At 38.0% G+C, this 25,329-nt stretch overlaps 1 protein-coding gene across 1 annotated transcript in view; it reads right to left on the bottom strand.

The window, feature by feature from the left end:
• Positions 1-25,329, bottom strand: part of POU6F2 (POU class 6 homeobox 2) — a 252,350-nt gene that overhangs the window by 159,650 nt on the left and 67,371 nt on the right. The window contains exons 2-3 of the mRNA XM_026121391.2: positions 19,166-19,257; positions 18,007-18,235 (exon numbers count right to left, since the gene is read on the bottom strand). Coding sequence (XP_025977176.2) covers positions 18,007-18,235; positions 19,166-19,257 — 321 coding nt within the window. The remainder of the gene's footprint in view (positions 1-18,006; positions 18,236-19,165; positions 19,258-25,329) is intronic.

Here is a 25,329-nt window from a genome sequence, read left to right as displayed (position 1 = left end):
AGGACTGGAAGAACTAAGGACCTTAGTTGGCAAAAGAGTATGTTTCTCTAACTGTTTTGCACCTTTTGGTTCTGTGATTTCAACACCTTTCTAATAGCTTGTTCTCTCTGATACCAATAATACAACATTTACCACTATAAAACATATTTTTCCATAAATTGTCATGTGTGGAAACAATGGATCTTAATTAAGGGAGATATCAATGACTGAGCTTTTATATCTGGTTTCAAAAGCCTGGGGACATTTTACTTTTTCAGTCTAAATGACACTGTGGTCTCTAAAGGAACCATTTGGTGTCTGCATGGCTGCTAAAATTCCTTCTGCTTTCCTCCTTAACTTCAGTATTGTGTATCATAATTTGGCACTAAATACTCATCTTTATGGGCATAAATAGGTAAATAAAAAAAAAGCAAAGGGGGGGAAAAAACAAGGCAAGAAAACCTATCAGAAAAAAATGCTAAAATTTTACAAAAAAAATTTTCTATAGCAGACTGTAGAACATGAATGAGTTGTCCACACACACACGTCTATGCTTGTTTCAAAGTGCAGTACAGATATCATGTTTGTATTCTAGGTTCAAAGCAATGTTTATGCATGGATTTTTCTAATTCTTGAAGTTTCCACAGATTTTCTCATACGGAAATTCTATAATATTCCTATAATAACATTCCTATTCTACCTGACTGAAAATGGCTATAACATTTGTCAGCTAGCACCTTTACAGCTCAGGCCAGGACAACTCAGACTGGCTCTAAGGAGTTTGCTTGTCTATTTGGAGTTCCATGGAAAGCATCAGGAGCAGCAAATGCGGCTAAAAGATCTTCATGATCTCTTTTAACTCCCTGAAAACAATATGAGGAACAATCAAATAGTGAACATTAAGCAGTGTAAATAACCAAGGTTTATGATATTTTTATATTACCTTGCTTTTTTTTTGGTTTTGTTTTGGGGTTTTTTTTACACAAAAAAGGCTGCAATGTGGGGTAGCACTCAATATTTCATCATTCCATCTGATCAAAGGCAGTTGCCCAACATTCTGATCTATATTAATAATCCTGTGCCTCATAGACTGCAAGACCAAGAGAAATAAAGCTCTCCTTATATTTCCCCTTGTGCTTAATGTACATAATCTTAGTTTTACCAGAATTGTTCTGTTGCCACTAGTCAATTACTGACTTTAATGATACACAGACTGGTATTATCTTTGATATTCTCCCTTAGAAGACAGCTAGCTTAAATTTCATGAATTTATGGATATTACAGAATTTACATATTTACTTGGGCGGGCCAGAGAAAGAGAGAGACAGCTAGAGAACAGAAAAGTCAAAAGAATTAGACCCTCTCTTTTACGTACAATAAACTTTCCAGTCTTTAAATGCCTACAAAAATTAAATGATGTCAATAAAGACTTGGTAGCATTTTAAATTAACTCCAGCAGAAACAGAGTTCACATAACTAGGGTCAGGAGGTAAGACAATGGAAAACAAATGGCTTTTGTGGTCCATTTAAAGCACAGCCTCAAAAGTAAAACCTGCTGATTGCAAGTGCTGTAAGTCTGAGGTTACATGAACTTAATATTAACTTTACAAATCAGGAACTTTATGATGAAATGGATCTCTTCATTCGAAAATGCCCAACCGCTATTCACTACTTTGTGGTCTGTGGAGACATTATCTGATCGTTCTGTGATGTACTTGTGGTTTGTAAAAATGGGGACCCTAAAGATCATCAGAGTCCAAGTATCTTCCCTGGGGCCTTTTTGCTCTGCTGACACTCACTGAAAATCTACCAGCAATACACTCTCCAGAGCACCAATCATTAACTCATTCATAGTCACAGAAGCAAGGGTCTGGGGTTAGCAACTATTAATTAGTATAATTATTCCCAGGACAACAATTACAAACTGCAGGATCCACTTAACATCCATTCTCAAATCTTGTCTTTCTGCAATGCTCATGTTTCTAATGGGTTCATTTACCACCATTTACTGATCACATTCACTACAGTATATTGTTTCAGATGGACAGGACGGAAAGCCAATACCTAATATTGACCTTTACAGTATCCTGTGATTAGAAAGGCTGCTCCTATCATCATCAGCCACATAGTTCTATTGAAAAACATATATATTGTTTGTGAAAGATTGGTGATATTTCTCTTCTTTCAAATGTGCTTACAAAATTAATTTCCTGGAGAAATAACGGGATGTTTTTCAAAGGACTTTCTTCAATAATGCACTCATATGTAATAATACTCCAGTTGCACGATTTGATGTTTAGGACCATTTCAGCTGATGCTGATATGCATATGGTATAATTTCAAACCAATTCTCAAGTTTTCATTAGAAAAAAATAACAAAGAAAAGAGGTACATGCGTGTAGTCTGCTTTTGCTTGGCAGAGGCCAAATCCTGCATGGTGCTGAACCATTTTGATGTACACTGGAGTTCAAAAAACTAGAATGCTTAGAATGCATTTGAACCAGATGTATATATTTCCTAAAGGAAAAGCAAAAAAGAAATTGCATAAACCTAGTTTCACCTTCTAAAGAAATCTAACACACCTTTTCTGTGAAAGGCAAGATAAGAAGTCCACAATCAAGACTACTTTGATAGGAGAAACAGCTAATTCATTTAACAACAGAAGGAAACAAGCCTTTGATGGAAAGATTTTTCTGTAGATTTTGAAAAGTGGAGTTATTTTAAATCCATGATGGGACTAATTCAGCCAAATCCTTTAATAGATCCTACTGGCTCCAGGGGATATTAATGTTTTGCTAAATCAGAGCGTTACATTTCAAAGTGCACAAACTATTATAAATCACAAGTTGTCATACCTGGAGAAAGAGGAAGAATATCCATTAGAAGTCAGTACAACAGTTCCTCTTTCCAATTCCAATAAATGCTGGATTATTGAAACAGGAGGGAGACTTTCGAGTACAAAAGAAGGGGGAGAGTGAAGGGAGTATGGCATCATGTTACTCTGACATGTTTCTCTTTCTTCCTTCTCCAAGAAGCTGACAGTAAGAACAATCAGGGATGTCGCACACTTAACATCAGAGTTCAAAAGGGATGGGGGAATGGAAACGTACAAAGCAGAATGTTTTCTGGAGAAGCTTTAATTCTTTTCTCTTACTATGTTGATGAGTCTTAAATTAAGAGAAAGTAATTTTTAAAGACTGTGTTAATAGAAGGTTTTTGGGCAGCAGCACCTGCTACTTTAGTATACATTTTAAAGGCTCTTTCCTGGACAGTGCCTCAACTACACACAAGTAAGTGGAAGCAGCAGTGTTGCTTTTAAATGTGCTGTTAGATTGTATTTGTGAGCATTTGATGTTCTTCTTTAATAACCTCAAGTAAAAGGCTGAATGAATTCAACAACAGTAGCTGAAAAAAGTGCAATGAGTCATATTATAGGAAAATGGAGAAAAGGATACAGGACTCTCCACTGAACACAATCCTATATTGTAGGCAATCTGTGATAACACCCTTTTCATTTCAGTTCAGTCCCATAAAATTACCACTAACATTACAACTCATGCAGAACACAGATAAATGTAAAAATGTCACAGAAATCTTCCAGATGGGACTTTTAGTTCCACTAGATCACCATCTACTTTTTTACTTGTCTAATATTTCATTACAACCTTCCATAAGTTAATTTTCTTTCCACTGACCATGTAAATCACAAATCAATTTTCATTTAAAATGCCTGACTAAAGATTGCTCCTGAAAGCTCAAAGCATATGCTTCAGTGAGCTCTCCAACATTCTTAATGCACATTAGAAAAATGTTGTGGTTTTTTAAAAATCTTTTTAAAGGAATTAATTTTACATTAAAGTCCGGCATGAGACCCAAGTTGTGGTCCTCCTCCCTTCCCTCTTCTCCCCCCACTTTAAAAAGCAGGTGCATTTTTGGAATGCGGCTGTATGCAGAGCTAAATGCCTTTCATGACAAAATTAAGAGCACGATATTTGTTCTGAAACCAAAAATTCAGGCAAGAATATAAACTGCTTTAAATTTGCAGAGAGTAGATATGATTACTTAATCCCAAACCCCTACTGCAATCATGTAGTACTCTAGGGGAAAGAAGACAGAAAAAGAAGAAAAGGAGGAAAACCATTCACAGTTCAGTCATTGACTGTGCTTTATTTGAATCAATCTTTTTCTCATATTCTAACAGAATCTTTGTATAACTCAAGGAGTGGGCTGAAATATATGACTGAATGTCTCTAACTTTACTCACAGAAGCAGCCACACTAAAGTCAATGGGATATGCCTGTGAGACAAGCAGGATTCAGCCTTTAAAACAATGTGTAAGAAATGCTTTATAGGAATGTCCAGAAAATATCCTGAAACAGTATTCTCTGAAATGTTATTTTCCTTTGTTAATTTAAACATAGCACTGTCCCCCTGCAAATTTCCAAACATAAATCTGTAGCCATAAAATAGCAGACTGGACTCAGGAAACCTGGCTTCTATGGCTGGCTTTGTGACTGTCCTGCTGAGAAACACAGGGCAGTCACTTCACTACAGTGTGCCTCACTTTCCACATTTGTAAACAGTGAATCACTGTAGTGAATTGTAAAACGGGACCACTTAAATGCTTGAGCTGACACATACGTAAGTGAGTGTTTGCTGAATCGGGGTTAGGTAGGACTGATCATGTCGTCCTGCTACCCTTTTTACAGGGAGACTACGTTTTCTCACACCAGGAATTCCTGTGCTGTTCAGTCTGGAAGTGTTTTCATAGGTTCCTGTTACTACAGGACCTAAGCGCCGAACGCGGAAGGACAAATACACCAACAGAGCAACTGGGTGTCTTGGGAGAAGGAAGGGCTGTGTCTTCCCTTGGAACACACCTTTCTAAAGGCATGGTCCCAAATCACTCAAGTCTAATAAACTGCTGAAGTGCAAAGGGAAGAGAGGTGCATGTGTCCTCCAAGCCTCTTTCCTGATTTTTCCTGGTCTGAATCCACATTTAGGCTTTCTTTTGCTGTCTCTCTTTTCCTCTGCTCACTTGGCACTACCCCATTTACTAAGTCTCCCTCAAGTTTCTGGATTGTCCTTCCATCTCTGAAGTTCACTTCTCTGCTATTTTTCACCACTCCACGGCAGCTATTAGCAAGGGAGTCTAGCTTTGAATCCCAACTTTCTGAAGCACTCTGACATTGGGATTCTAGCTTGGGGGTGATGGAGAGGGTGTCACTTTAAATAAGACTGAGCGCACATGACAACTGAAAGTAGTTCTGTGTTAAGTGGGGCTCTTTCTCACAATGCAATGTGTCAGTGCTGACCACTGAAATGGGGGAAGGGAGAGGCTCCCAAACAGTCTTTGTTACAAGCAGGGGTCTTGCCAAAGTATTTGCAGGTTATACTCAGCCAGACCTAGAGGGGCTTCATACGGGTTTTTTTTACACACAAACTCCCAAATGCCAACAGGGCCTCAAGCCCTGCATCCACTGTGAATTGGCATCTTTCAAACTGAGAACTGAGAGCTCTGGACTTGGCTCTGTGCTGGCATATCACAGTCACCACCTGGAGTTGGTCACTTGCAACAGTGAGATGGAATTACATTAGATATGAAGAGGTGCGCGGGGGAAAATGTTTACTTTGTTTCCTGATTTTAGAGAAAACTCCATCTAGGAAGGAAGCTATTCAAAACAGTGAAGTCTCCAAAAACATGTCTATTAATAGTCAATGGAATCTTTATGGATTAGAGATTACTATGAAGACAATCTGTCTGGTCCTCTAAAAAGGTTTTTAAGCTAACTGTTTTATCTTTAGCTAAGCAAACTACAAGCTGGCTGGGTTATCTGACCAATCAATAAAAAGCCCACAAAAATATTCAAGGTGGGAGCTGCCTCTGAGTTGGTTCCATCAGGTGGCTAGCTTACTAATTTTTTTCCTTTTTTTTCTTTTTTTTTTGCCAGGTGAGGGCTAGAACACTGTGCTTTTGGGGGGGGGGGGGGGTTGCATCACTTGTCTCTTCATTTGTCCCACAAATTCTCTTTAATGATTTTCTGTTCACTCAGCAATGGATTGGCAAACGCACCTGATGATCAAGGGTGAGCACCAAAGAGGAATCCCAACTACTGTGGCCAGAAAGCAGGCCAGACACTTGAGTGCCTTTCCATTAACCAGATCCTCTGCCTCTTTATATTACTTTGTGAGGTAATTCTGCAGGAATTATGCATCCTATCCCATGGCCTGGCTAGAGGCTCCTGGATGAGAAGCCCAGATGAACCCTCAACAGTAGATGCACAATGCTTATAGCTACAAGTTGAGATTTAAGAAAAGAAAATTCCTCAACAGTAGATGCACAATGCTTATAGCTACAAGTTGAGATTTAAGAAAAGAAAATTCCTAAGGCATATTAGAAAGAAAAAGAAAAAAAAAACCCATGTACTCCTCACAGTCTTTTCAACCACCCATGTTTTCATGAACTCTGAGTACTTCTTGATGAGGAGATTAGCACGCATAGAAAAACCACGATGTTTGGGAAGCCTACGGTTCCACCATGAATCCCATCCTAGCATTTACAGATGGCAAGTTCAGATTTAGACAGACATTTATGGCCCATTCCAGTGCCTATCAGTAGATTTATATATGCAAACATTCAGGCATTCCATCTTGAGCATTTTGCCTACAATTACTAAACAGAACATTACAGCTGCCAGTGGCTAAAATTAGAGCTGCCAAGTTACATTTAACTCTGGAGGTGCTTATGGTAGAGGGCTATTCATTACATATGCTATGCAACTCGGTAACCTGGGCATTCAGTGCTCTGAAAGAAGCCTCTTCCTAAATAATACTGCTCTGAATCATCAATAATGTAGGATTTGTATTTATTGCATGCACCAGTCACCAATCACTTCTTTCTGAAGCACTAATATAAGTTTAAGGCTATGTCAACATTAGAAAGTAATTTGGTGCAGCATCAGTGGATCACTAGATGGAGGCAGTTGGTGCTAAGGCCCTCTAATCTCCTCTATATGCAGTTTGGGGGTTTTACTTTGGAATACATTTACTCTGGCTTCCTGCACTGAATGCATGGGGCCTCAAGCTGTCCAAGGGCCAATCATTGGTTTGGATGTTTGTGTCTCCACTGGGATCTTTAAAGCATCTGGTGCACACCCAGACTGAGGGCTGTAGTTTAGTTTCCTCCAGAAGGAATCCAGTCTGCACACATCATACTAACGTGAGGCAAATGATGAAAATAGGGAGATTCATTTCAAACCTGCACTACCTCTCTAAAACAAAATTCTAATGTTGATGCAGCCTACCATACAGTCACATTTATTTTATGAACAATGGGTTACCTCCTGCCTTCCTATGCCACTTGAACACAATCTTTTTTTAATACCATTAAGTTTAGGTTTCTCAGCCCCAGTTTCTTAATCTCCACCATGCCATTTATGAAATGATAAGATTGGGAGACAAAGAGAATGTAAGTGGAATGTGACTGTGTATAAATTGTTCTGTATTGGAAATCTCATCCTTCTCTGTTATTTACTTTTCTCCAAGTAAGATAATTATATTTGTATAGGTATAGGTATAGATATAGATTAGATGCTACATTACAAAGCCACAAGGGTTCCTGATCTTGTTAACATGATGGTTGTCATAGTTTGTTTTGTTTTGCATGAGCAAGAGCTCATTACTGAGAGCTCTTGTCATTCACATCGACTTGTGTCTTCTTAATGGAGCATTTCTGAAATGAATGGCAGGATATATACATTTCAATTCAAACTGTACCTTGGAGTTTTGCTCCCACTGAAGTCAATGGTACTTCAGGACAAAGGAAGCTTTCTAGCCTGCACTTTTACAGGCATGCCCCCTTCTCTTATCCAGTGTGCCTTTAAGGAAGGCCAATAGTGATTTTCAAATCGTTTTGCTTTCAGGCATTATTTCAGTCAGTCAGGTTACTTGCAGACTTACACTCTCCTAGGTTCAAAAGATGCTACAGTTCTCTATATTCCTTGCAGTGCAGCAGGATGCCATGATGCAAATACACAAGCCTCACCCTTTACTGGTTAGCCAGAATGGGCATCGTTAGCTGTGCAAAAGAGGTGAACTAAAACAGGTCTCACTGCTGGGGAGGGTAATAGCAGCATGGCTTTTGCAGCAATCCCCTGCCAGGCAATCCATAGACTGACACTGATGGTTGCTCTGGAGGGAGTCACTTACCCTCCAAGCTAGAGGTAAGATGCCAGATAAGCAGTAGCCTGTAAAAAGGGATTAAAAAAAGAGAGAAAACCAGGGGGAAAGATTCAGATAATTTACCCTTGTTTATTGCATCCATCATAAATCCCATTGTCAGTATCTATTGTTCAAGTACCTGACAAACTTCTGTTTCTATCTTCTCCACAAAAGCCTCCATCATATGGAAAGTTGCGTACCTTTCATGATTCTATAATAAACTGGAAGTGAGTAACAGTGCGATATCAAAGGAAATAAAACTCCAGTTGCTATTGCTGCTGGGGTTGCCTTCTGAATGTGGCTTACACAATATTTCATCTGTGCTGACACCTTTCACTCTCAATTATTTGGCTGCTGTCAAAACAAATCAATCAAATTATAGCACTGTGTCTTCATGTTACCATTCCACTCTAAGTTAGCTGCATTAGCTTTGAAATATACGGAAACATAAAATTTATCTCTATTATTTATTTAATACAACTTTCTCCCTTGTGATGTTATCTTACAAACATAGCAAACTCAAATTATCTGATGTCAAATGTTGAATATATATAAATACTACTAAGAAATTTTAAAGCAATGGCACTCATGGGAACATAAATGCATAAAGATAGACTTGATAAGTCTTACACTTACAACCCATGATAAACTTCTGACAAATGGAACAAATAGTATATGTTTTTAATTTTGGTTGCATCTGGGCAAGGTGCTCCTATTAGATAAATGTAATTTCATAATATATAACTTTGAACTACCAATATCCCAGTAAAGAGGGATAACAAAGATTTAAAGAACTGATTTTTTTAGCAGTAAAATGAAAAAAAAAAGACTGACTCCAAATATTTTTTAATCATGTTGGGTGCTGAGTGGGGAACACTGTCTTCCATTACAATTCACAAACATTGATTCAGGAAAGGAAAGGCTAAAAATCTCAAAGAGAGAATCTGTTCAGACAGAGTTTTCACAGAACATGTACGAAATTTGTTCTTGAGAGGTTTTACCCTTTTAAAAATAAACAAAATAAAAGAATCAACCTTCAGGTTGCCAGTGAGTGAATTTCCTGAAAATGTACTATTATTGTTTCTTTTTAGACAGGATTCATGTCCTGTTTTTACTGCTTCTTCTAAAATACAGAAGCCCAGTATTCTGGGAAAACTACAATAGGTTTATCACCACCAGACATCCATCTTTTCTTCATTTGTTACTACTGATGTAATGGGAAATTAGTTAAGTAGTGCAAGACACATTCAGGAATACTTGGGGAGTAAGTAACTTCAAAAATCAAGCTGGAATATAAAGCATGGACAGATACAAACAGTACTGGATGAGGAAACAGACAACAGACTGAAATGGCAAAAGAAAGATACCCAAGGGTCAGATTCTGTAAATCCAAAGCATCAGCATTGAACGGAGATGAGAAGCTTGTTTTGAAGCTGAAAATTTTCTTCTAACATTGGATAATTTACGACAGCAAAATATAGCAAGTAAATGAAGAAAGAGTCTGTAAAATAGGTCAATCTACAGCTGATTAAGTTCAAAAGCAATATCAATGTTAAAATAAGTAAGCAGAAAACCAAGTAAGACAAGCAATAAACTTAGGACTCCAATTGTGTTGGATCTTATTAGCCTTGATGGAAACTTCCAACCCTTCTGCTGGTTGGAAAAGTTCATTAGATGTCCCAGATAAGGAAAACTCACCTTATAGTTCCAGATACTGAAATCACTAGAGAGCATGGTTTAAGTTTATGAACCAGAACAAAACTTAAGAATTAAAATGACATTTAACAAAGATCTAGCTGTGTCTAAGGAGCTCAAAGCATAGTGATCTAAGCCACCTTCTAGGAAAGCATACAAATGAATATCAGCACGTTCTTTACAGGTGGGAAAAGAGTCGCATAGGATGTGTGTGAATTGTCTGTTATCAAACTGGAAGTCTGGAGTGGAGTGTACAAGAGAATAAAGGTCTTGCGACTGTCTTCTCTACTAAAACTGTCAGAGCAACAGGCTTGTGAGCCTTCAAAGAAAGTAAGCAGCTTCAGGGACCAGGTAACAAAATGAGACCAAGGTAAAATGAGTGCAGAATTCTACCCAAAGGATATAACATCATATGGAGGTCTGGAGACTCGAACAAATCACATACGTTTCACTTTCATTGTTTTGGATGTCACCAGACAGGTTCTGTTTCCATTTCTAAAGCAATCTCAGAGGCAGGCAGAGTATTTTTTTCAGAAAAACCCCAAAGATGCTGTAGAATGTCTCAAGTTGAATAAACTTTAAAATTTAATAGTAAAGTCACAAGGCATCTTCAGAACTTTCCATGACAATTAAAAAAAAAATAGAGTCCTCCATTTAATGTATAGCACCATATACACTTTAAAGAAATTTCATTAAAAAAACTGGCTCCTAGGCTGTTAACTTGTATGTTCCATGGGTTCAGAATTCGCACTATTAAAAAAGCCTGTAAACCCAGCTGGTCAATAAAGACTTTGTTGTTTTTATGAGTCCCTAAATATATATGTGCTTGATTAGAATCTCGCTGGTCTATCAGGAACGCAAGTTTGTATCCAGGGAGTTTTTAAAACATGAATCATAGGGATTTTATTAATACAAATACCATAGAAAAACAAAGGAAATTAAACCACAAAGACTATAAATGCCTGACTTAAATCCACCAAGGCAAGGAAATTAAGAGTGAAGGCTGCAAATCCATCCTGGTAATCCCTCTATAGCTCACTGTATTGTAGTTAGGTGTCCTGGATCAGCATGAGTCATATATGCATATACCATATGGATGTACCTATCTATTTGCATGTGATCCACCAGTGCATGCAGCATGTATGCTACAATGCTGAAGTGAAGAACAGAGTGACAAACACTAGCTAAGATTTTTACTTGCATTTGAAATTTCTTGGATTTTATAAGATTACAGTAAGTTAAGTGCTTAACATTATTGGAATGAGTTTTCTCTACATTAATTTAAATTGTCACGGTCTAATTTCAAGAAGAAGATTAAAGGCTCCTGGAAACAGGTGCAAAGATACACTTTAAAAGCAGCATTAAAATGCATCCATGTTCTGGTTGACAGAAATTTCATTTACAATCCTGCACACAGAATATTCCTGCCAGGAGCAATATCAGTCTGGGGCAGGGCTAAGAGGATATCTGCTGCTGAATAAAGGGGTACATTCCCATAAATGCCTAGGTCTCAGATACCAGTCATTCCACAACTCCTAGCCTACAGGTCATGTCTGTCAGAGGATACTTAACCAATACGTTTTTGGTGGAAACTTAGTAGAGGAGCAGACTACTTCTGTCTTGCCCATCTGCTTCTTGGCATATGAGTCTGGAAACTTAGACTCTGCCAAAACTTGGCCTTTAGAGTTTAAGTAGGTGTGAACTTCTAAATTTCAGAATTAGGTTGATCTGCATCACTTTGTTATTCCTCACTGATGTTCATAACCTTTTCCAGTGAAAAAAGAGGCACATCTGGAGTCTGTTTGGGTGGAAGTCAACAACAGAGCATACAGACATTAATACTACTGCATTTTAATGTGTCTGAAGGTAGCCTTTAACTTATGGGGGCAGAAAATACAAACAACAAATAGCTAACACTTTGGGAGTGATCAATAAACAACTAGTAACTAATAAAGTCCTGAACCTTTCACATTTCCTCTGTGAAGGCAGCAATTTGCCACTGAACAAGATGAACAATTAACATGGGGCCAGGTCATTCCCACAGGAGAAGCCTTGAAAAGTGGGGAAAAAAAAGAAAAAAAGAAAAACAGTAAGATTCTTTCTATATTTCCTTCAGAAAAGCAGCTTTGCCCTTTCTCCCAAAAGCAAATGTTAGGTGTCCCAAGCAATATGCTCCCTGGGAGACCAGTTGGAGACGTAAAACATTCTACGTGCTCTGTCTTTAGGGATCTCTGCCTGCAGCATCAGTTCCCCTAAAATACAACATCGATGCAAAGCAGCCTGAGGAAACCTGCTGTATGGCTTGCTAATCCGCAGGCAATCTGTGCGGGCCACAGTACACTGGGAGATGCACAAACTTCTATTTGTTTCCATGCAGTAAGGTAAGGAGGTTAGTCACATGGGGTAGCTAATCCCATCTCTGGGTAACTGAGCCCTTCACGGATACTGTATCATTTGCAGCATTTATACAGTATCAGTGGAGGTATACTTGGTTTGAGGGCTTCACTGAAATTGCTAGCAAATGCAGCTCCTTTTCTTGGTTCTTGTCATTCTTGTTCTGGTTATGTTAGTACAGTGCAGAAGTACCTGGGAATAAACTATTCCTCTAAGTGAAACATCATTTTGATTATTACTGACATTGGTGCTCATTAAAATACATAAGTGAAACACTGCCTTTCTGTATGTAGACTCTGAAAGCTATTTCATGTTACTTGAAGGGGAATACAAATGAATAGGGACTGCATCACTTTAGTTAAAAGCAGAAAATGTTCTAAAAACTGGAATTTGGACTCTAGATCAGTGAGCAATTGAGGTTTGTAGTTTATTTCTTTTCCGTCTTTCTTGTTTTTCATATCTTTCTGGCTTCTGATTTTTAAGTTGTGTGTACATGGGGGAATGGGGATAGTGTATGTTTATCTGCTGTGCAATTAGTGAAACAAATCTATGTTAAGATGAAACTAGATCTAATAACTGTAAACAATACATTTTTCCCCTCTGTAACCACTTTGTCTTTACTCAACATTTATACTGACTGATCAGATCTCCAAGTAAAAAAAACTTTTTAACTTTTTTTTATCATTATCTCTGTCTAGTGTTACTCATATCAGTGCATTTTAATGGCTGTCTCCTAGCTCTCAAGATGTTTAATACATTTCTCTTTCTATTGTATTGCAGCTAAAATATGACCTGCTGCTGTTTAAATAATGTAATTTAATGATTTCACATTTTCAGCCATGCAAGGCTTTCTTTCAGCACTGAAGCCTTTCGCTAATGATTTGGGGAGATAGTTTGTTCTCTTTTCTTTCAGAACTCAAGACTGAGAAACTCTGACTTGGAAATAAATTACTGACATCCACTTTAGAAACAGTACAGTTTGTGGTGGAAATAAAATACACAGTTTCAGTGCTATGAGTCTGGAATTTCTGACTTGCTGATTCTTTTTGAGGTTCAAGTACCATCCAAGCTCCATAACAGTGGAGAAATCTAAAACACTGCCATGTCATTGCAAGGTGATGTAATTTATTTTAGCCCATCCTTAGCAGAGAGACTCCCAAATTGTTATCCATGGAGTGTGAGTAGCTAGTGATGAACTGGTAGACTATATGGTGGTAGTTTTTTCTCATTTCTAACATGTATATCATACTAAAAGGATAGCTAAAACACTTTAACTTTTTAACTAAAACTGCTTTGGCTGTCACTCAAGTGAATGAAAGGACAGGACAGACCTTTAAGAACTCCTTGTCACTGGAATAGATTCCCCATTCTCGTCGACTTCAGCATGCATGCAAAAGGCCAGAAACATATATTAAGAAAATAATATAGAACAAAGTCAGCCCCAAAACAGTTATCTTCCTGTTTAGATATACAGAAATGTTAAACTTGGATAGAAAAAGCAGATGGGCTTAATGAGAGAATGCCTTTCCATGAATATCACCTTCCACACAATACTGAATACTCTGACATTAAGCAGCTATTAGTCCCTTGGAGAGATCCTTGAGAAGGATAACTAAAATGAAGAAAAGAAGAAAACCTCCCAAAACTTGAGAGAGACGTGACCTGCAAAAGGAGCTGCAGAACCTGAAGTTGTTCAGTCCAGAGAAAAGTTTTCCAAGAACTGAGAGAAGAATATTGACAAATACCTGTTTGGATGATAAAAGCAAAACTAGCAGAATGTTTTCTGTATGAGTTGGTAAAGATGGGCCAAGAAGCAATGGACTAAAAGGAAAAATGGAGACAGTCAGACTGGCAACACATTGCCTTGTAGGGTACCTGTCTCACTTTCTCCCTTCCCACAAGCTAACAACTATTGGTGTGAACCCTCCAAAAGTGTTGCTGTTTAGAAAAACACTCCTGTATTCTAGGTGTAACTCTAAGAAATGGGGAGGGGACAACAGGTTTGTAACTGTGTCTGGAAACAAGGACGCCAGCTTTCTTGGATGGTGTTTAAACTCACATCTTCAGTACTTTAGCGGATTCCAGTAAAAAGTTATGGTTGCTGATTTTAACATTTTGTTCAAAGAACTGTTGGTAGAAAGCCAAAGTTCTACAGGTAAATCTGTGTTATGTTCGGAGATGTTTGTTTACTCTAAGGCAGATGGCTCTTCTGCCACAAGTGCCTAGAATCTCTGTGAATTTTATTCTTTGCACATTTCTTGTGCATATTAAATTTGCTTAATATGAGCCAGTGAAAATGTGTTTTTGTGCAAGTATTCACTGTGAGAATCTACACATTCATCTTCCTTCCTTCTGTTCAGAAGCATTTGACTTATTTGCCCAGGGAACAGAAATGGTATAGCAGTGTGTGTGACAAATGACATGGTGTAATGAACAGAGAATAATCAAACATATATCAAGAAAAATAGTTTTCAAAGAAGCTTACAATCTAAACCTACCTTCACTTCCAGCAACAAAACTCCTATTGGCTTAGTGGTGGATCAAGACTATATAGCAACTGAACAATTTAATGTAAATAAATGTGAAAAAAAGACCTTATTTATAGGTAATTGACAACTGAAGAACAGGTAATTTCACTGAATAAGTTATACTATGTGAGTAATTTCTGTATCATTAATCTCTCAATTTTACCAATGTCTTGAATTTTTAAAGGAATTTTTGTTTTCTCATTTCAAATACTGAATATATCTCCACTATGATTCTTACCAATGAATGCTTTATTTTCTTGCCACAAGCAAGATTCTTCATTGTTTTCTCCAATCACCTTGAGGTCTCAGGACACTGAAGAAGATCTGAAAGTCTCTAAGAAGAGAACCACTGCTAAGCAGCTATGCAGATCACACCAAATTTGGTCAGATTACTCCCTTGATCAACATTTAGTATGAGTTCAAGTATTCTACTGGATCAGAACTTTTCTGAATCAATACATTATTCAGGAAGTCTTCAGGGTGTCTTTTGAGTTACCCAGCTTGGGTAGTTTGGGATAAAGAGGTTTTGAAGTTTAATGATGAGAGAAGAACAAAACCGGAAAAGACCCAGCTCACAGAAGCTTTGGACAGCTATGCTTGACTGCTCTGGGAATTTAGAGACAGCAGAAGTGACAACAACAAGAGTACAGAAGATAGGCTACAAAACAGCATGAAAACATGTTCTCCAGTCATTTAGATTGGTGTGGTAAGGTTTAAGAGAGCTGGAAGTTGATGAATCTGGTTTGATTTCTCCCAAAGGGCATGAATTACCAAAACTGTGTTGATGCAAAGGCTTCTACAAGTATACCTATAAAAATGGTGGCTATAAAACACACATTCTACGATGAGCCTGGGAGCAGAGGTCAATCACGTTCAACGGAATTAATGATTCAACACAGCAAGATGTTCTCTGGAAACACAACATCCCCATCTGACTCTTACTTTCATTTACACATGCACAGGGTAATAGGCTATATAGGAAGCAACGAAAGCATACAGCATGATTCAGGGCTGTTCAGCGCTACCTTGACAAAGTCACTTCATTTCTTTGCCTATCAGTTCCACCTCCAACTAAAGCGGGCAATGGGACTTTCTTCATTTGGATATTGTAAGTGTAAATACAAAGTGTGTGAGGCACATGGGTGGAGAGTGTAGAGAAGCAGCTAACTGAGTTCATAGGTCCTTTTCCTTTCAAGTATTTTAAGGATGCCATGATTGCCTCCACAGAAGGGGAACTGCACCTGATGACCCAGCAAGTCCCTATTTGATCCTATACTTCTACGTACAAGTAAGAATTATATAGGAAGACTTTTCAACTGATCAGGTCATTGCTTGCAAAATTTATTTGGCAGCAGAGTTGCACCTTTTAGCCAAGAATTATATACCCATGGCTAAACTAAAGAGCAAAGGTTGCCTGGCTTAATCCCTGCTCTCCAGCTTCGCGACGCAGGGTAAATTAATGACGTAAGAACTGTACAAGCTTATGTTTATTTATAATATTACATACACAGCAACCCTAACCTGGAACACTCCAGAGTGGAAAGATACATTTTTATAATGCCTGTTTCCTCATTAAGATTTCATCACCCACCTACGCTAAAAAGGCACTTCCCCTTCACTTTGTTATATCTGCTTTTACCCGCTCCTGTTCCTGCATTATTTTTTTAATCTCCAGATCCCTACTTTACATGCACTCTCAAATTTTAAACAAGCAAAATTTGTGCATTAGTGTGTCCTTTTCATCTATGATTTATGAATGACAGGTTCTTTGGTGCAGCTTAATGGTACGAGAGAGACATTATTTTAAACATTAAAGTGAAAACCATTTACAACTATGATAAGAGAGGTCTGTTGACATTAAACTTTAAAACATGCACAAGGTAAAGGCAAGTAGCTGCTCCAACAGGTGAGAGTACTATGCATGTGGTTTGTAGGGAGTTTGTTCTACACATTAGCTGTCTCTTCCTTTTCTCTGTTTCACAACCTGTAGGATATGGTGCTTCAAACAATCCATTAAGTCATCAGCAGCAACCAGAGTTTAATCACCTAAAAAGTACTTAGGGTGCAGCGCGAGCATTCATTTAATAAAACTCCCATTTTGTCTGTGGAAAACTTTTCTTGCCATTTATGTCTGCAATAAATGAAGAATAAATAAATAAAAAAACCTTAAGAAACTGAAGTTTTATTTTGATACTTCTTCCCCACACCACCATCACTTTCACACTGGATAGTCACGTCCTTACCATACTTCTATTAAAGCTGTTTTTGCAATTCTATTGTGAGACTTCTGCTAACACTTATCTTGCTATATTTGGTTTAATTCAGTTCAGCAGCAACCTTCTTTGGAGTAGTAAATGAATACATTTGTATTTTATATCATGTGTTTGGATTGAGTACTGTTTCTAGCTGTGTTAGAAATACTGATTGAACAGCACAGAATACTAGGGAAAAACAGGTATATGGCATCCCACAGTGCTAGGTTTCTGCCTCATTTTAGACCATAAGGAGAATACAACACATATCTTAATGCAGACCTGTTGCAGACATGGTACAGATCAGACAATGGGGAGGATAAACAGATTAACTTTTTGCTACTTTAGTGTTGGAGTCATGCAACTCATCCAATGACTTGAAACATCCTCAGAGGATTCAGTGGATGGCAGAACACTATGGTAAAGTTGACCTCACATACGAGGAATGAGAATGCATACCCTGAACATTAATGGCAGCTGCCTGAGGAAATTCTGATTTTATAGGTTTTTAAGGTAAAGGTTTTTAAAAAGTGACTTTGATGCACCACTGTGTTTTTAGTTGCCTCTATTCATTCAACATACCCTAATCAGCAAAGGCTAAACAGAATACCTGACTTCATGCTGCCATTCGAAATTTTAAAGTGAAATGCGAGTAGGGAACATTGATCACTGATACTGAAAAGACTAATGAACCATTCAAGTACCTCACAGTACTGACTCGTAGAATGTAAAAACCAACCCCCAGTGCCTTTTTATAAAAATGCAAGTATCCTTTACATATCTTGTGAGTATTCAAAAGCAGTCCAAGTATTAACTTTCAATAAGTATCAAGAAGAGCATTACACACGACAAAGAGATCACCCTGTTTGAGAGAGAGAGTGCGCGAGCAAAACAAACAACCAAAAGACTCCTTTACGAAAATGCTAAACACGACTTACCTTGTAGATTTTGCAATGGCAAAGTCATAATGCCTCCTGCTGCAGCTGCTGCTACCAGCCCTTGGATGTTGGTGAGATTAGCTGTAGGTAGAGTTAGGACCAGTCCTTGTTGGCCACCCAGCTGCCCAGCCATGTTGAAAGGAATAAGGATGGGCTGATTGAGGGCTGGAGTGCCTCCTGGCATCACCCCTGCTACTGCTGAGGCTAACTGCTGGGCTGTCAGTAATGGCTGTAATGAAACACAGAGAGTAAGCCTATTTTACTGTGCTTGGCTCAATATTACATGTCTATACCTCTTCTGCTTGTGATCCTTTAGCAGTGCAGTATAGACATGCAATTACAATGCACTGTTTCCAGTATCTCAAAGCATACATTTTCACCAACACAAAATGCTTTGACAAATTTGATATACGAAAGTTGTAAGCCTAATTGTCATGCAGCATGGGAGCAATTCCAGTTGAATCTAGAGTGTACAGTTCGTTACAAATGCACCAAAGATATATTATCAATGCAAAAGACCTAATTCAAGCCAACCTACAAGTACTTGCAAACATTTTCCAAATTTTCCCAGTTGTATGTTGGTAAGAATTAAAAACACTACAGTAACAATTGCCAGAAGCTACGTGGACTGTATACAGACTGTACTGTGAAGTGGGTTAGAACATTAAGTATCTTCTCAGGGTATGGTGATGCTTACTTCTAAAACTTTATACAGAGCCATACTATTATGCCCACATTTTGCTGCAAATACCTGGCATAAAAGATAATGAGATGCTTTTACTAATGCAGGAGCGATATGTGACACACAGAATTGTCAGAGCCAATAAGGCTGCATTAAAACTGCACTAGCTTTTTAATATTAAATCATGACCTGTATTTCAAAAAAAACATATATAAAGTTGAAATAATTTAACCTCCTAAATATGCCAAACCACTTATACTTTATTTTAGAAAAACACAGAAAAAGTGAATCTTTCTAAGCAAATACCTTTTAAAACATACACATGACACATAGATGCTACCTTTTTGTAACACCAAAATGCAGCCAAACAGCTTAGAATCACATTTTCTATATTACACAGATAAATGATGATCATTCACGATTATTTACTTTTCATCAAATTATATGTTTCAATTAGTCTAAAGGAAAGATACTGACCTGGGGCCCAACAGGGAATGCAGGATGGGACTGACTGGCTTGGTGCTGGTCAGCTGTGCTCGTATCAGACAGCACTGCGCTCCCTCTGGCCTCTAGAATTCAAGGAGAAAATCTACCTTAATATCAAGCCTGGAGACGGGCACATTACTTTCTACTGTGATGTCACATAACATCAAGCTGAAAATGATATGCTAAAGTGCTTTATCAATAACTCAAGCACTCAAATCACTTATCAGCTGCATAAATTATACTAACGTTCATTCAGACCAGCCAACTCATTCAAGGAGATACAAAAATCTCAAAGCGGTGAAACTGAAGCTATCATCAACCCAGCTAATGTGGGTTGCATTATACATCAATTTACATACAGTACATGAGCACTGCGCGTGTGTGGGAACTGCATTTTTTATGCTTAGGTGAGCATCAGCCATTCTAATTTCTGAAAGCAAAAATTATCTGAAAAACAATCAAGTCACAACTGCTTTGTGTCTTAATAAAGTCTTGTCTTATGCCATTTACTGAGGCAAGAATAAGGCACAATAAAGGACACTAGGCACAATAAAAGGCACCATGCAAACTGAAAATAAGTATTCTTCCAAATGACAGCTACTCTCCTTGTCTTCTAAAGGAAGGGGGGAGCGAAATTCTGCAAAACCAAGGCTTTAAGTGTTTATTGAGATGATCAATATCCAACATGAACTATACGCTGGCACTAATGACTTGCTAAGCACAGAATATAACCCAGCACCCACTGGATTTTGCTGAAGTCTGCAAAACAGATTTTACAAAGAAAAAGAAAGAAAGATGTCCTATCAGGTGCAAGAAAGTACCAGGTTGTTTTAAAACCTACAAGCAGATCCTCCAGCCCCCCCTGGGGAAGGACTCACTGATTCACAAATTTTTTCAACAGTGATGGCAAGATCAGGCCCACATTTATCTTTGAAGCTGAAAGAACGACAGTAAGCATCAAAAGTCGCCGCAAGAGTACTGCAGTCTTTTACAAGGAAACTTCTGGCTACAACTTCAGGTTTTCTGGTTAGTACGATAACTTTTGCTCTGTTAGTTTGTTGTTTTTTTCTGACGCGTGGTTGAAATCCAATTCTAAGTAAACCTTAACAAGATCCTCTTTTCCAATGTTTGTCCTATGAATAGCAAGTGCAAGACAATTCAGAACTAGTTTATTGGCATGCCATGGTGTGCTAGAGTAACAGGATACGATTCTGTCATACTTATAAATTTTAAAGAGGGTATTATCAGCTCATTTAAAACAAATTCTTCTATATATTCTCCAAGGGGACAGACTTATAAATAATGGAAATGTAAAAAAAAATACTTCAGCACATTAAGGTACAAATAAAATTGACTGCTACATATTATTCAGTTGACTTCTATCTCTACAGCAAAGTGTCAATCATAACAGCATTTTAGAATGGGATTAAACAATAAGTGTGCAGAGCTATTATGCAGAAATCTGAAAATCTGATTAATTTGTGATATTTTTGTGTGCTCTCAGAGAGTCAGAAATGGACGCTGCTTTGGGAATGCTCACAAACGTTCTATTGAAATTTCTAAATTGATTTGGAACTAATAAAACGCACAGACTTGCTGACATTTTATAAAGTGAATTCCATCAAAATGTTTGGCATTTTATTGACTACTGTCATTTAATAATGAGAATAAGATGACCTACTATAATTGGTGAGGACTCCAACAATTGCCTAATAACATGCGAGACCCATTCACTATATTTTTTATGTGTGATTTACTCATCTGAGATACATGAAAAGCGAGAAATGTAACTAGAGATGCAAGATTCAGTGAAAGTTGTTTCTTTCAAATGTCTTACAATCCTAGCAGGATTGCTGCCATTGAACAGACCAGAACGAGGTTTTTTTCAGTATGGTTTCCTCCTATGCAAAATATGGTCCTACATTACTGAACACAATTTTACCTTAGGTAATTTCCACATATCATTATGCTATTTTTTAAAATCTTCTTATCACAGCTGTATGTATGAAGTGATATTAGAACAAAGATTCAATACCAATGAATATATCACTCTCCATTAAGATCAAATCTTCTAAATCCATTTTTACATGTAATTTTAAGGTCTGAGAATTTTGTCTTAGCAGATGATTCAGTTAATATTAAAACAATCTCCTAATAATCTGTCACATCATTAAATCGTCCTATGAAAGGTTTGGGTGAAGTAAAAAACAGGAGTGAAATACTTTACTAGAATTTGATTTTCCTGCAATTAATATAGCTTGATCTCTCAGCAAATAAATAAGAAGCCTCAAAGAAATACGCCTGTGCTTTAGCATTTTTTCATGGTACAAGCTATCTTAAGAACCACTGTTTTCTGTTATCTGTACCCTAAAGATTTTGCAGTATTTCATCTCACAAGCTGTATGTTGCACAAGTGGGTTATGTAGGCCCATTAAACTGAAATTAATTACATTCCTTTCCTTTTGCGTTGTACTAATTGGAATCACTTAGGATTACATTCCTTTCATATGGTCACTGATTGAAGACGATTATATCTTTTTATTCCAGTGCTTGAATGCTCTGCCTGCCGCTTCCAGCTCACTTTCTATGTGACGCAGGCATCTTAGTAAAAGAGCACACAATTTCACATGTATGAATGTGGTCTTACATGGCACCCTATATGAAATTACGCATGCTGTATCCTCAGAATCAAATTCTGTCATTTCCTCTCATGCCCATATCTATTTTTGTCATACACTTACGAGGGGTACTTAGCCCCCTTCCAACCTACCTGCTGTAACAGCCACTCAGGCATCAAGATTTTTTCAAAACTCAGAGGAAAATCTGCAGATTGCCTGCTGAGCTGGTAGTAAATACAGTGAAGCACAAATTTCAGCATTAAGCTCTATTGCGTCACACACAGTCACAGCATTTGTTCCTTGCTGTATGTTATTTTCAGCAAAAAGCGTAGGTCAAAGCTCCCGGGAAGCTGAAGTACAGCACAAAACAGCGGTAGAATGCTACTTTTCCTTTTCTACCTAATCAAGTCAACTGGGTGGATTCTCCTGAGTCTGGAAAATCCAAAAAGTTGAGTGCGCCCTATGTTACATGTACTGTTTCTGATTCACATGCTTGTTGTTACAAATTTGGAAAAAGCCTTCATTAAGACCATTCTCCTAAACTGGCAATACATGATCGCCTACATCTTTCCCCCCTCAGTTATACCACCTTTATTTGGGAGCTCATTAGTTCCAGATGCTGGAATGACCTTTGTAGGTAAATTATTCCACTGCCCAAATTCCATTCCTTGCACAGAAAAAATGGGCTGTCAAAATCCAGCCTCAATTTTCCACTTGTGCAGATTCAGGCTATTACCTCCTGTTAGGCTATCTTCCAAGTCTGTAGAGCTTTCTATCAGCTACAGGTATCACAGCAAGGAAACCGACTCAGCAGTCTCTGCAATGCTGGGGAGGTACCAGCAGCACTGCCTCTACCCTCAAGTATGCTCTGGAGAGACTACGCTCACATTGTAGCTGTGATTCCTGGTTCATTTGGGGCAGGGAGAATGGCAGTTATGGGGCACCTACTCTGAAAATAGAAGTAAACCTCTTTAACACCTTTTCCCTAGGCATGCAGCCAAGACTTTCCTTGTAAGTGAGCGCTGCCATCACAGCCTAAGTCAAAAAGCTTGCTCAGTAGTACCATATGAACAGACATGAGTGCTACTGCTGTGGTACAGCCATGACTGTAGACAAGACTTTAATATTTAATAAGTAGCATTCATCATATGTGATTCACCACAAATTAATTATAAATTATATAATACATACATTCACCTCTCATCCCACCAAGGGGCTGGGAGGGCATGGCACAATAAAAAATTGAAGTGCACTGTAAACATTGTAAAATAACCCTCCTAAAACAAAACATTATTTAAAAAACTAAGTAAAACAAAGGCAACCTCCTTCTTCTCCCGTTTCCAAAAAATCCCCCATCAAAAAAGCAAAAAATCTTGCTTAACAGCATGTGGTTTGAAAAATGAGAAAACCACAAGAAAAGTAATGTAAGAAAAAAAATTTCATATCTCAAGGCCTCCTAATCTCATGTGAATTAAGACTATAAATGCACTAATTATAAACAGGCTTTCCACAGTTTAGCTCATTTTGGTATGTACATGCTTTTGGCAATATGATAGATAATTCCCTTCTACATGTCTGCATCTCAGAGAGCCCCACGAAGGAGGGAATGCTCTAATCCCTGCTTTGCAGGTGCGCAGCTAACGGACAGAGAGACTGAGATCCAGATCTTCAAATCAGCCTAACTTAGGCACCTATATGTCTTCAGCTACAGAAACATTGTCCAGGAAAGTGGGGGTCAAAACACAAACAACCCGCACACGGACACACTGCCTGTCCCAGTGGTTCTTGCTACACATGATGTCCAGCTCTTGCAGGGAACTCGCAGCTCATGGGCAACTGTGACCTTACTGAAAATCATTACAGAATATATGACAGCATATATTAAACAGACGCATCCAGCTCTGTCCTGGACCTCTTGCTTCCTATGTAGATGCTTGCCTGTGCCTGGCCGAAGGACAATGCACACTGCTGCCTCCTCCCAAACTCTGCTCCAAAAGCTCACCCAAAGCTGACACTTCAGGACAAGATGGAGTCCGAACCTAAGCACAAGGCTGTGCCAGTCTTCAACCACAGCACTGAACAGGCCTCAGCAGATGATCTGGACATACATAACTTCTTCATGGTCGTCAAGAAATGAATTCAACATAATGAGTCTCAAGTTTGTATCAGAACCAGTGAGAAATTGGGCCATTTCTCTTCAGCACTCGAAGCTTTGAAAAATGAGCAGGATCAAATTTAATAATGCAGCTAACTACAATAATGCTAGTTTTTCACTAACCGAAAGAATAACCAAATTCTTTTGAAACACCCTTTTAAGCAAATATTATAAATGAATCAACATAAAAAGACGAAGCTAGGATTTCAAGTAACAGTTCACATTAAAATGCTTAGAGATTCAGTTCTACAATGTGATCCATTAAATTAGTTGTATTTATTTTTCAGTAACTGTAACAGTAACAAATCAAGACCAGGATTTTTTCTTACTCTTTGAGCCAACTCAGGTTAAAGATACAGCTTTAAGAATGAAATCATGAAAGCAAAAATACTTCCTGTGAGAAAAACAGTCTTAGATTTTTAAAACCAATAAACTCACTGTCTGAGCATATACTACAGACACAGTTAGATCATAAGCACTATTATCGGGAAGAAAAAGATAACTTCTTAGGAGAAAGCAAACAGACCAACTGATAATACTCAAATTATCAGGTACTGTGTGTGAAAGTCCATCATCACTGATTAAAGATGAACTCAGTTCTTCATTAAGTGGACCCTTAATTGTCAGCAATTATACCAGGAGCAATCATGCAGACAAAATTTAATAGCTGAAGGAAAAAGACGCAGTTGATAATGAAAAAAACCTAACGGTCTCCAAACAATCCCCTTTCTGCCACACAGCACCATATTGTGGCTCTTAATTTCACTGCCCCATTTTCCTGCTACCCTAGAGGATGGACACGTAGGTAGGAAGCCTTTCCAAATCACCTCATCATAAATTCTGATTAATCAGATTGCTACACAGTGTTGCACAAACACATCCAAATTTAACAATACTTGCAGGAGAGAAAATTGAGATTTTATGCTGAATACTGAATTCATTTTACACTGGTATTATCCTATAGTTATGACAGCAGATATTCCTGTTACTTCTGTAAGGAAAATCAAGCCCAGAAATTAAATGAGAATAATGAATCACCCACTGGAAGTTATGCATTCAAGCCCAGAGTTCTCATATTTAATTTAGTAGCCAGATAGCTGTCTTCTTCCAGTGCCAGTAATAAGCATGACCAAGATGTGGCATACAATTCATTCATCTGGACTGTATCAACTTTCCCTGCACATCAGGTTTTCCCACAGATGGCTAAGCAAGCCACCTTTTCCTGAAGATCTCTGCTTCAGATTCAGGACTTTCGATTTTAGGAAGTGATTTCAGCTTTGCATGGGCCTATGTAGAGTTCCCACCAGCACCTGTTAACTCTGAAACCTAAAAATGTTACGATTACTGATAGGGTTAATTATTTTGCTGCCAATCATTTTAGT

The sequence above is a fragment of the Dromaius novaehollandiae genome, chromosome 2 (genome assembly GCF_036370855.1).
Source record: "Dromaius novaehollandiae isolate bDroNov1 chromosome 2, bDroNov1.hap1, whole genome shotgun sequence".
In the NCBI taxonomy this organism is placed as follows: domain Eukaryota; kingdom Metazoa; phylum Chordata; class Aves; order Casuariiformes; family Dromaiidae; genus Dromaius; species Dromaius novaehollandiae.
The sequence above is the reverse complement of the archived record's forward strand: the minus strand, read 5'-3'. Positions and strand labels throughout refer to the sequence as shown.